The sequence below is a fragment of the Polyergus mexicanus genome, unplaced genomic scaffold (assembly GCF_030449975.1).
Source record: "Polyergus mexicanus isolate NDT 795.1 unplaced genomic scaffold, iyPolMexi1.0 SCAF_8, whole genome shotgun sequence".
Classification (NCBI taxonomy): Eukaryota; Metazoa; Arthropoda; class Insecta; order Hymenoptera; family Formicidae; genus Polyergus; species Polyergus mexicanus.
The window spans coordinates 8517715-8531877 of NW_027223328.1; the positions used below are offsets into that span (position 1 = coordinate 8517715).

Here is a 14163-nt window from a genome sequence, read left to right on the forward strand (position 1 = left end):
AAAAAGAGATGGGGGCGGGGGAGAGTGGTTAGTTACGCAAACGCTTACTCGCTACATTTCCTATGGCCTACCAAAAAGTTTGCACGAACTGCAATGTAAACCGTAAGGTAGCTATTACTGCATGCACGATTCAATGTAACACAGTCGTGCGCCGCTTGCCACGGATTCCAAGATTATTTCCATTATTTCCATTACTTTCCCCTTCGAAGCTACGATATTGAAGCAAATTTGTAAAGCAAAAATCGATAACGCGACCATTGCGTTATTTTTTCTTAATTTAAAACAATTTTTTTTTATTTTTATACATTAGACATTCTGTATTTCTATTCATCTCAAAAAATTATTCTCGTCAATGGATAAATAAATAAATTCTCAACCCCTTTAAGTCTTTAATTTACAACAATCTCGAAGAGAACAAACAGCTTTTCAAGTTCCAGTTTACGATATTAAAATTTCATGAGCTATAGTTCTAATACGAGCGCTTCTTAAATCTTCGAAGTAGAATATGAAATCCGTAATCGTTTTCCGATATCGTTGTTAGCTTCGTCACGAGAATAACAGAAAGCAAAATGTTATTCCGAAAAAAAAAAAAAAAAAGAGCGATTTCGCAAATATAGCGAGAAAATTGTTGAATCCCGTGGCACGCGATTGGCGATATTACGATGCGCAGTCGAATACCCGCATATCGAATAAAATATACACGTAATCGTAATCATCTATAAACAATTACTGAAGTAAGAGAATGTATGTATAGAGATATATGTACTAAAAACTACAACAATTATATAATCAACTGACTTAATCGACTCGACGTAAAAATACTAATGTCTAATCAACATATTACATATTGGCAATTATAATAGATAAACTCTCCTTTAATTAGTCACTAATAGATAAGAAATAATACTATCCCTATCTAGGTGTGAAAAAAACTAATTTAAGTACCTATAGAATATATAAACCCCAGAGTGTGTATGCGTGTATGCGCGTACGTGTCTGTAGGTATGTGTATTGTGATGGGGCGTGATGTGAACGAAGATCGAATATTAATTGAGATGCTACGGAAATCTTACGGTTAGCGTACTCAACGGATCTAGCGGAGTGTAGTCTACTGTCGTAACCTGGAATGTGATCTAACTTGATGCTAATTAACGTTTCGTGGATATAACGCGTCGCTATTTTAAAGTACGTTATATAAAAAGATTGTAATAACTAATTTCGATTACCATATTTGTCGTCGCAATCGCGATATACATATATATTGTATATGTATATATATATATATATATATATAATATATGTTTAGGAATTCTTCCCTTTTTTAATTACATTAATAGCCAGTAAATTATCTCTTATTTTTCACTCTGTTTACTATTAAAATGATTTATAAATAGAATTTCTGTATAAAGATCATCGTAAATTTTAGGAAAGCCAGTTTTAGATTTCTGAAAAAGATAAAGGTACGAGATAAAAATTCTGATCTTCGATATCTTGCTACGAAAAGTAATTAGCCTGATATATAATTTATACAAAAATAAAAGCGATAGTCTTGAACACCTTCGTTAGTATGCGCAGGATCTCCACGATGACTTTTCCTCGACAAAATGGCGACGATCCTTTTGTCCCTTTTTTATCCATCATACTCTATCAAATATGACGGACAAAAACCGTACTCGCGTCCGTCTTTTTATGTTTTATTTTTATTCCCTCTTTCTTTCTCTCTCTCGCTCTCATAGTCTGCCTCTTTTTCCCTCCCTTCCTTTCTTTAATAAAAATAAGTTTTAACTACTCACGCTAAAGCTATAACTACGAAGTCGAGCCAATTCCATGCATCTCTAAGATAGGTAAAAGGCTGCAGAATGAAACCCCTCGCCATCACCTTAACGGCGGATTCAAATGTGTAGATGCCCGTAAATATCACTCTGAAAACAACAAATACACCACTCAGCTTTTTAAGTGCGTCTTGCATCGTGATTGTTATCTATTTTGTCTCAGCGCGTTCAGAATCGCAGCTGAAAAAGACGCGCAAATTAATATTCTCGCAAAATACGAGAGCGGTCATATAATTATCGCTATGTAATAACATTTCTACGCTAAACTTATTACAATTATCTTTCATATTAAGTTAATTATTTTGTTGTATCATTAATGGACACGTATCTGCTATTGTATCTTTATAATATGTAAATTTCACAATATACGATATAAGAAATTTTATTTAATAAATGTAAAAACACACACACATATATATACATGCGAGCAAAGAAATTTTTTATTAAATTGCAAACCAGACTAATCGTATCTATTCAGCGATAATCTCCGACCATTAACTTTCTTTATCACCTATCAACGTATAAATGAGCTATCGTGTATGTTCGCATCATCAAACGCGGTACACGCGAATGAATTATTCATAGCGAATTTGTAAAACATATTTTGTCACATTTGGAACAGAGCCGTCACATATATGGTATCTATCGCTTAAGTGCAATAAAAAGACACGATAAAATGCACAAAATAATAAAATTCAAATCTTCTATTCTCTTTCTTTGCATTTGACACATCGAGATGCTAACATACAACAATTATAAACATATAATATAAACGATATTAGAATGAGATAATAGATATTTGCTGGCTCACTCTTGAATTTTTTTTAGATTATTTTCTGAAATTTTCCAAAATTCGCGAAAATTACGTCCGCAAAAATTTGCAATCGATTGAATCGTTTGCGTCATCATCCCCTTCTAAAATGCTACCTCTAGACTAGTACAAAACTTACCAACGGAATACAATTTATCACAGTCTCTACTCATATATTAGAGCTATAACACGTAGAATATTGTACTTAAAGTATCTATTTTTTTGCAACACACATGTGATCGCCATAAGCCTTCGATGAGATTCTCCCCAGTTAAATGGATATCGAAATAGCTAAATATAGCTAAGTATTAACAAATAGATGAATTAAAATTATGAAAATCAAAAAAAGCTTAATAATGGACGATGATAAACGCATCTCCAGCTTAGGCACTTATTGGTACGCTAAACTACGTAGATTTACGGTCACTTAAGGACAAGTTTAAGTGAGTATCGTCCTTGTATATTTAAAAAACAGATATTTTTGTCTATAGTATATATTTACTTCTTATGTCGCTTACATTCGCAAAACGCGACATTATAATTTATTTGCTACGCCGTTTTTTTTTTTTTTTTTTCCTTTGAATACAAATATCTTTAACTGTAGTCGAAAAATAATAAAGAGAACAAATAAGCTGAAATTAGATGTATTAATCACAATTGAAATGAACAATATTAAATAATATATCTAAATTATTCCGTGACAATCGCTGGCGTGTTTTGTTTTAGATCGAGTGTTTAATATCCATCAATGACGCCGCTAATACGGAGTCAATTATCTGGAAATGTATTTCATAGATTCATCCGAGTATCTAAAATTATTTTTTGACCTCTTCCGATAATTACAGTTTTTATAAAAAAAACTTGACTGACACTTTGCTCGTTGTAATTATATAACTTTTTCTCCTTCCCTCATCAATTCTGAGACAGAGTTATCGATCGCAAATGAGAAGAGCAAAAGATACTTACTCGGTGGACTCGATGGTGGGCGTAGTGGGCATGATCATAAGTATACAGTTAACCAATATCGTAGTGATGATGAAGAGGGAAAAGAGCGGGTGAACCAATATGTAAATGGCCACCCGTCGTATTGGATTGAACGGATCGAGCATCCACATCGCGTCCGTCGCTGAGAACCTGAATATGTCCTTTCCTTTGCTAATGACGACGAAGGTCTGCAAAGAAACGCGTATTTTAAGATTCATTGTCAAATATCAGCCGCGAAATAATACAATTGAAAGAACGTGTGCTCTTTTTTTAATTGCTTTGTGCTTATGGATTTTTCTGTTTAATTGTATGTCGCAAAAATGTTGATATTAAAATAATGTAATAAAAAAATATAACTTTCTTATAAATATAAAATAACTCCTAGTGATGTTAATGATTCTGACGTATAAATGTATATATAATTCATCTTGATTTAATAATCAATAGGAATTTCTCTTGAATTAATAATTTCGAAGATTTGTATGTGCCCAGGCTTAAATTATAACAAGATCTTCAGATATCTATGTATATATAATATAGCTTTTATCGCGTAGCCATTAAAGCTGTAAAAGAGTTACACGAAGCAATTACGTGCTTGAAAGCCAAAGTTTGAAAATAACTATGCCAGATGCAGCCGTGACGCGGAGCGGCCGCTCTCTAATATTCTGCATATCGCGAAAACATAGTTTCTCCAAGAGAGTTAAACTAATTAATGCATCAATGCCCGGTTACCCTTTGATTATGGTAGAAGGTATCGATATCCTCGAGAGGTGTGGAGGCCAACTCGGGTGGAAAGTCGTTGTGCATTCGGACCGGAATCGGCCCTCCCTGCTCGAACATCGGATCCGGCTGAGGACCTTCGTCCTCATCCTCGTCGTCGTACCGTACCTGCGAATGAGATGCTCGTAAGATTATTTCGATACGCGAATTGTTTCGTCATCAATCGTCATCACGGCTATTCTTCGCTCGCGCAAAATAAAGTTCGAATTCTCGCGAAAAACTATTACCGTGAATAATTAAAAATATACGAAAGAGATATTTGAAATTCAAATTCTATCGAGAACAGAATTCGAGCAGAATTGCAACATTCTTTTTAGCGAATATGTCAGAGATACGAACGTTGTCGCGTAGAAAAAAGAAATATTGACCTTGCCCTCCCGTATCGTGCTTTAAATTTTCTAATGATAATTTTTAATGCGTTCATTATTTTCACGCTGGATCGCAAGTCTCGGAAGATCAAATTGGGCCATCACATATATATATCACATTTCATATTCGAAGAGCGACACTATATAATCGAACACAATAGTTGATATAAATATCTCCAAAAAGTATCCGTTTCCTCGACCGTAAATTAAACAGACAATAGATTCAGCTGCATACGCATTTGCATTTCCACATTCGACGATAATAATGTGCCGTATGACTGTACAGGATGTACAGAAATTTATTTTCGACTATATATATTTCAATAATATTTTATTATTCTCGTTAAAAGTTATAACAAAAAGGCATTAGAAAAAGTTATTAGAAATATGTATGTTTACAAGAAAAACTTCTAGTATTATACAAATATCTATTTTTTTTGCTAAGAAAAAGTATGAATTTCGTTACGTGTTTGTTACTAATTTTGTTAACTCACGTAATCTTTTATAAAGTTAATATTCTGTTTTTTATAGTGGTATATTTCACGCGAGATTAATGAAAGAAAAAAAAAATATGGCATTAAAGTATTATATATATATTTATCCTGGATATGTATTATGAGAGAATATATATATGTTGGTCGGAAATACATATATATAATTTGATCGTATAGAAGGGTAAAAACCGTACAGCATCGTATTTGGGTTTCTCGTATACGGGAACATGAAATATTCAATCGTATGAATATTCGAACAAATCGCTCCTTCGGAAATATTCATCCGCGTATTTTTCTAAGTGCACCAGTTTTTCATAACCCGCTCTTAGATGAGCTTTTATATGCTTTATTGCATCATCGCCTATCACGAAACAAAATCTCGAAATTTAATCAAAGTGATATGATAAGCGTAATTATATATTCGTAATACTGTGTTGGAACGCATAAAGAGAAAAATCTCGTTTTCCCTACAGTTAGATTTCCCAAACTTACTAAATTTTCCACGACCCCTAATCGAAACTCAAAAAATTATTATTACAGCTAATTATCTATTCAAATTATCTAACCGATAAATCACGGCAACAGATATAAAAAAATAAAAACGTATGTATAATAAAAAATTAATATATTCGCATACTAAATACGTAGCAAATTCGGGTCGTGAGCATACGAACCTGAAGAAGGACCATGCGATCCGCTCGACTTTGGCCCACGACTCGAATCTCTTTCTCTGGCCGTATCGTAATTAGAAATACTATTTCTATTTTTCTACGCTGAGACTCTCGACTAATATTGCCTAACGCTAGACACGGTAGCTCTATTCTAATTTCTATTATTCGATTCGCTATGCCGATAGAGCACGATAATCTTCATTTATCCGGAGCCGTCAAGTATGCCTCTCCTACATCGCTTAAGATAGCTTATATAGCCTGCGTTTATACGCTTATGTAAATTTATGCGCGACGAGTTTAAGATCTTAACTCCGCTAAACGATCTCGTCGAGATATTCTCGTCGGCGGAAGCGCAAAATGCGACAGAAATTTTCTCGCGAACGATAGAATCTCCATCGATCTCGCGATGCGATGAAATGTTCTAATCGGAGCTCCTTGCGAAACTATATCGAAACTCGAGGCGAGTGTCCTACACCCCTAATAAAGGTGTCTACGCTAAAGTGTATACGATCTATTTGACTAGGACTAATTTTGCGCAAGCCAAGTGTTTTACGTCGGTAGTTCTCAGCGCGGGAAAATTCTCTTGCGTAGCGTGCTCGTGCGTGCGAGAAAAAATCTCCGCTCGTTGTCGAATCCCGAAGATAGATTCGATCATAAAAAATTCCATCCCAGCGTTTGGATTCGACCACGAGACGGATGTGTTTAGAAGCAGAGTGCGCGAGACGTCACGCGAGGAAGTCGAGCTTTTCCGTTCCTCTCGCGCTAAACTCTTGACGTCTTGTCAGACGACTCTCCCGACGAAAATACGCGCCGCCGTAGGAAGCGCCTCGGAGATTAATATCATTCCCAAAGTGTCTAAACGAAACATGGAAAAATCTTTCGCGCGAATATATAACTTCCTAATATACGACTAACCATAAATCAAAACGATTACAGAAGATATCGCGTTATCGTGTCATCGTGTTATACGCGACTCGCGTACTTTGCTCGCTCGAAAGCAGCTGCAACGCCAATGAGCGCCAGTCTATTCAAAAAGAAAGAAAAAAAAAGAGAAAGAAAAGGAAAGAAGTCAGCGCAAGCGTTATACATGTACATCATGTACAATCTATATAAAAGCATTTTACCAGGCGACCGCGTGGCCTCCACTCGAAATATTTATGTCGTCATATTACCGTGCGTTACTTTCGGTGCTTCTCGACGATCATATTTTTTAAGATCCTACTCGTATTTCTCGTTAGAAATGACACATTTCTGTTCATTTCTTCGAATATGTGCATATTTGTGCGCACTCCAAATAATTTTTAGAAACAAATCATTATCAAATTTGATAAGTCAAGTTTGGGTTTAATAGCTTCAATAAGATGTCGTTTTGCTTTCCAAGAAACTTATCACAATTCTGTTATATATTTGCAAAAGGATATGCTTGATACACATTACTCATTTACTCAATATTTCTATTTACTGTAGTATATCGAGTTTAAATATTACGACAACTCAATTGCCATTCGTTATGATTAATTCCAAGCTCTCGCGCAAAGCGCTTTTAGAGCGCAGAGATGCTGGGGTCGATAAATATTTCGAGAAGAGATCGCGCGTTTTAAAGCGCAAGCATAATTCGCTTCTGATTGTAAGACGTCAAGACACTTGCCAAGGAACGTGTAATGTGTATTTGCAAACAAACAAGGGGCGATATATAAAAGCACGCTGCTTTGTATTACGTGTGTGTGTGTGTGTGTGTATATGAGTGTTTGTGTGTGCAATATTATTAGACTTTACCGTACTATACGTTTTCGTCCACGATGTAATACCCAGAAGAAGAATTACTCGCGATCGCGATAAGAAAGACACTCGAAATGTCCGCGACATTGAGATATCGCGCAAGCGACTTCTCTCTCGCGCCAAGAATAGTTCCCCGAATTAATTAATCAAAACATTTCGAATTCAATGCTTCGCGGATTAAACTTGCACATCTTCGGTATCTCGTCGATATATCGATTCGGGATGTGACGACGCTCGGGAATCGATATACACCGTGGTACGCGAAATATCAGGGATTGAAAACCTTCGCGATCGTATAAAACCGGTGAATGCAGATTTTTTCGGAATTGATATAGTGACGTTTAAAAAAAAAAAAATATTAAATTCAAAAATCGTAAAAGTTAAAATTTATACCAAAATTGTCTCACGAACAATTTGCCAATAAAAATATTGCTATTGGCAGAATAATCGGTGAAATTATTATTTCACGAATATATTTTGTTCCTCTCTATTTTATAATTCAAAAAGATAATAATGAATAAAACAAATGTTTTTCATAAAATTCCCTAAACGAATATATTTAAATAATATAAATATCAGGGAGAGAAAAGATTTATAAAATTAAAATAATTACATAAGAAAGTTAATAATGAAAATAGGTAAAAATTATACTATTTTTATTAGTTTTTTATTTTATTTCAAATAAAATAAATTGCAGCGCGTAAATATAATGTGACTTATGCTCCAAGGATATGAAATTGCTCGCAACATTGAATTCTTCGACTTTCGAGAAATTGAAAATTTCATTATTTTTACTTTCAATCCCTGCACAAAATGTGAACAAGTATATATTATATCGTATATATGTGTATATGTGGCATCCGGCTGTGAATGACGCGTGTCTAGTTGATCGATCGGCCAAAAGTGCTGCCGAGTGAAGAGAAATCGTGAGATCGTGTGCGTGTGCTCGTACAGTGTGCATATGTATGTACGTATATGTATACGGATGTATATGGCCGGTGTAGATGATGTGTGTGCACGTGTGTATGTTAATAAGGTAGAAGTCGGATGAGATAGAGAGCGGTATTACTTAGCGTGACGTAACGTCTTACTTCTTTTTTCTTTTTCTTCCGTCCATAACCTCCCTGAAATTGGAGAAATGGAGAAACAGTCGTTATATACACACAGAGATACAGAGAATACGGGGGATACGAATAAAGAAGAGGAAAAAAAAAATGTATGTTAATATGCGGTAACTTAAAGAAGGGACGCGCGACGCGGTAAGACGTCGGGCACGATTCGCAGTTTCCGGATAAATACGAGCTGGATTGGATGAATGAATGGTATAAAAGTGAAAAAGAGAGAGAGAGAGAGAAAGAGCGATAGAGAAACATATCAAAAGGATTGATGATGGGGGGAGAGAGGGAAGGGGAAAAACACACTATGTTTACATCACGACATAGAACACGACAGGAATACATAGGATCAGGTAGCCGGAAAGAGGGTTCCTCAAGCACATCGATCTCGATCGAGATTGGATTAACTGTCGGAAAAAAACGTGACTCGATTAGGAAAGATACTTTTCGATTCTCTCGAGACTCTTCGATGAACTGGTTTCGATAAGCCGTTTTATAAAACAAAAACGATTTATATCGTTCTCTTGAATGCTTTACATACTTTTGTTCGAAAAATCGTAATTAACAAGCGTGAAACATAAAAAAAAAAAATGTATACACGCGTCGAACACTCGATTCATATGGTATTATATCCGAAAGTTAATAAAAATAATCTGCCTGTACAAAAAATGCGCCAAATAATATGTAAATTTTGCAAAGATTTATAAGAACATTACGATATATTCTCAGATTTTTAAGACTCATTTAAGACTCAGACGATCGATGATAATCCATTCTCGATCTCGCTTTTCCCCCGTTCTCTCCTTGACCTTTCATCGCTGGAGTATAATATAAGGAGGCAATAGAAGGATTTGCTCCTTTTGCAAATGTAATTTTCAAACAACGCGATCAATGTTGAACGATGGACTCGACGAGGGAAAGGAGGAGGAGAAGAAAGATTAATAAATAAATCCGATCCTTTTATCGGTGCCGTTATATTACAGCCGCAGGTAAATTAGGAGCTCTAATTGTAAGGATGTAAAGGGCTCGTTCATTGGACTTGGTACATCGATACCCTCCTCCTATGGCGATAATCATATCGTCTTCCATCGCACGGCACTCGCGTGATTTAGCGCGAGAGTGCGGCGAAGGAAGACGAACGGAGAGAGAGAGCCACGACACACGAGCGGTATCCACGCATAAATAATGTATATATGCATGTATAATATATGTGTGTATATATACATATGTACATATGTATTATACATATATGATAAACGGGCACAGATAAGTGACACTGCAGACATATATCGAGCTTCGCGCGTACGTGGCATATCTTCCATAACACACACAATACATTGCTCGGCGACAAATATATATACATATATGTATATGTATGTGTATATATATATATATGTAAACAAATAGGGATTTAAGTAGTCGTCTCGATAAAGATAGTTACATATCCTCACTACATTGGCGATAGATCAAGCGAGCAATCAACGCGACAGTTGGATGGGGAGGAATATGGGTGAGTTTGTTGCAATCGGACGAATATACGGGAAGAAAACAGATCTCGCAAACGGCGCTACAGCTAGGCATAGGAAAATTAAGACGCGACTCATACTTAAGATCGATAAATTCGTAATACAATAGATCTGAGCATAATGCTTCTTAGTGAGCGAAAATATTTTAAATTAAATTGCAATATAAAATCCTTTTATCTCGTATCATACATTTTATTTTTTTGCGATATTATTGCTTGTTTATCTTGATTTCGATATTTTTACAACTGTATTTTATCCATTTTATTCTTGACCTATTTTATTTGACAATTGTTTTGCCTCCACAACCTTTTTAATATTAAAATTTAATATATATTAAATTTTTTTCATAAGAACGCATTTTTAGAAAAAAACTTTATGGAAAATAAATATCTCCAACGTTATTATTCTTTATGTGTTGCAAGGTTATTATATTATTATTGCCTATAATTGTTTATTACTCGTCCCGACTATAATTTATAAGAATTAGTATTACGTGACGAAGATCTTGAGTATGAGTGGCAATTAAGAAACTTTTAGCATATATCATACAAGCGCCTCTGGGCGCAATAGCCATCGGCTGATGAAGATTCAAAAACGAATTCTTCAAAAGTTTGTAAGATCACCTGCATAAGTTTTTCACGTTAATGCTAATTTTTCTTCGCGCATCAAGACTTCTAAAAGTTTTATCGTTACATATCGCTCGCTTTATACATTTATATAAACACGTACAAAAAAAAAAAGAAAAAAAACGAAAACGATTACGTAGGAAGATTAATCGATCGGGCACAAACTTGGCAGAAAAATCAGCAGCGTCAGACAAATATTCGTTTTAATCGATATTTGGATCTAAGTAATTTATTGAAGTCGGAAAAAAATATTTTATCTCGTTTTTCAATCATTTTTATTCAAAATATATTTATAATTATTAAAGAAAACAGAACAAAGAATTGAAAAATGTTTGAAATCTTTGAAAAAAATAATGTACACTTACATGGCCATTGTGCGTTAAAATTGATTATTCGTGAAAGAATTTGATGTATTAAAACTTGATGTACAAATATGTGTCAGTATTCTTGAGATTAACAGGATAAAAAATGCCTGATCGTTATCGTATCGCGTAATTTATTTGGCACTACTCAAGGGACGTCCTACACAAGTATATGCACATGATCAATTATGCGTCGATGTAATTAATCCGTACGCTAGAAAAATTGAAAGATACGCGTTCGTGTATCACGCACGGCCGCGTTCATACCTCGCCTTCGGCTCTTTTCTGCTGAAGCTCTTTCTGCCTGGCCTCTTCCTCGGCGATGCGAGCCTCGATCGCTGCCAAGGACTCCCGCGTGAACGGACGGAACAAACTTCTTTCTTCCTCTGATATAGAAAAGGAATCTTCGGACATTGTCTAGGCTGCGCACAGCTGAGCCACCTTCCTGCGAAAGAGACCCGATTATAAATATAAAATCGTAATAAACAGCAATAACAATATGCAAAGAATAAAAAATAAGAATAGAAAAAAGAATAGAGAAAAGAACTCGAACGATATCAAGACAAATAATATCGATATATAGATTTATGTCAAAGTAGAGACCTAACATCCGCTTAAGATTCAAAACTCGATATTACATACCTCGCAAATTAATAAATTAGATCGACTTTACGATGGTATTAAATAGAGATAAGAAAAATATAAAAAAAAAGTGTAATATCGAAACTCTCTTTTGTGATGCGACATTTTAAATAAATTAAAGATACGGGAAGAAATATATACGATGACGAGTAAAGGGTGAAGATAAAGGGATGATATCTCTCAAATACGCGGAGACTCACTTTTGATCGGTGCTAACAGTTCCTGAAGTGTAGTGTGCGCGTGTCCCACGATGCCGGGGGGTAGTAGAGTTGCTGCTGCGGCTGACGGGGACGACGGGTCCGGTGCTGAGGATGGCTCGACTTGCCGGCTACCTGCGGCCGGTTTCTGGGCGTCGTCGATTGGGAACGCGTCGTGCCGATGATGCGGTCACACGGCGCCGTTACGTACACTCGGACGGATAAATGCGCTCCGTGCAGCACGTCGATTGCCGATCCGCCGTTGCTCTTGCTCTCCCTCTTCTGGTCGATCGCCGTCAAGCGAATACCGCTGCTACTGTTGCTATTGCTGCCGTTGCTACCGCTACTTCCAGCTTTGTTTCTGTTGCGGTTCAAGCTGCTCTTGTTGATGCTGCTGCTGCTGCTGCTACCTGAATCTCGTTCCAACGAAATGGCGACGAGAAATGACGAACGCGCTGCGGCAGTGCGTGCTATGTCGGGGACCGTCCAACGCGAACCAAGATTTTTCATGTCCGACCTAAGAGAAGACGTGCAAGAAGCGCTACGTTGCGATAAGATCGCAGATATCGTAATTCCGATGTGTGTCTGTTAGAAGAGCGCAAACATCGGGTCGCGTTATCAATTTTTGTTTTTGCGACATTTTCCCCTGATATAAATTAGAAAATTATTACAGCGAGAGAGACACGTTGAAATTCACATATGGTCATTTGTCAATCCTGACGTAACTTTTAATTATAGCAGCGTGAACGGGGAGTATTTCTTAGAATATCGTGAAAATATATCTCTCTCGGGAGAGAGTCATTAGGCTGGATAATGTCGGTGAAATAAATGGGGAACGCAAGCTACTTCCGCAAATGGATTACAAAACGGAACGCATTAATGCATACTCACGTGTGAATGAAGCGACGGGTGCGATCAATCCGTTATCCGAAATAACATAGTCTAGTCTTCGAGTCGGTCGATATTTTTATCTGCAACAAGAACAGGGAGATTAAATAAATCTAAATTGCTTCTCTCTCATTAATATACAAATTCCGAAATTAAGATCCGCTATATAAAATATGCACAATATCGCGACACGGATGTTGTATGACTCAAAATATTTGACATTCATGTTTGTCAGATAAGATCTTTCTCTCGAGAGAAAGGCTCTATTTCAATCGCGGACAACTCCATTCTACAAGACGAGGCGAAACTCGAAACTTAATTTCTTCATGACGGATGAGACGACTTTCGCGCTTGACGCAATTTACATACCGCCTTGCGGAAATGAAGGATCGCGCGCGCGTTCTTTCCAAGCATGCGGACGCACCTTTTGGAGGCTTTTCGCGTACCGCTATCTGTACAAGCGAAGCCGCGGAAAGGTGTCGGTGGTCTTTGACCGAGTTTCGCGCGGTCGATCATCATCCTACCGAAACTCGGTCACACGCTCGTGCCACGGCGAGGGCGGCGACGCCGAGCGCCTGGTCCGGCGGATACGCAACGCAGGAGAAAAGTAAGAGTGAAGGGCTCCCTCGCCAGTGAAACAAGCGCGTGCAGAGTCGGCGGTCCGTGTTCAATACGGAACTTTTCGCTACTCTTTCATATGGAACTTCTGTTTGTTAAAAAGATCTGATTCCAAGTGATCGTAAACGCTTCAACATTTGTGGATATTTATAAAAGTTTGTACGATAATTACAGTATGATTATGATTTTCTTTCTCTTCATCGTTTCGATACACTGGATCTTTGTATTTATTAAAAATCAAGATCTCAAGATTCCTAAATAAATTGACAACGTATTATAAATTGAAGTATTTATAATATAAATACTCACATCTCTCTTCTCTTCTTCCTTTTAACGATTATTTGAGGAAAAAGAGTCTTTTATCAAAAAAGAGAAATCGGGATCATTCGTAAAATTGTTAATTGCTCGGTTGTATTCTCTCTCTTTTTTTTTTTTTTTTTTTTACAAGTTGTATGATACTTGATCTTTAT

General features: G+C 36.4%; 1 protein-coding gene across 18 annotated transcripts in view; it reads right to left on the reverse strand.

Moving 5' to 3' along the window:
* Para (sodium voltage-gated channel paralytic) overlaps positions 1-12281 on the reverse strand; it is a 46077-nt gene extending 33796 nt beyond the window's left edge. For 11 of the 18 annotated variants that reach the window (XM_070299913.1, XM_070299921.1, XM_070299912.1 and 8 more), the window contains exons 1-6: positions 12191-12281; positions 11616-11793; positions 8811-8843; positions 4360-4515; positions 3610-3815; positions 1794-1922 (exon numbers count right to left, since the gene is read on the reverse strand). In XM_070299913.1, the coding sequence (XP_070156014.1) occupies positions 1794-1922; positions 3610-3815; positions 4360-4515; positions 8811-8843; positions 11616-11762 (671 nt within the window). In that variant the 5' untranslated portion in view covers positions 11763-11793; positions 12191-12281. The remainder of the gene's footprint in view (positions 1-1793; positions 1923-3609; positions 3816-4359; positions 4516-8810; positions 8844-11615; positions 11794-12190) is intronic. The other 7 variants (XM_070299915.1, XM_070299920.1, XM_070299918.1 and 4 more) reach the window with 1 other exon arrangement.
* Positions 12282-14163: the final 1882 nt, after the last annotated feature.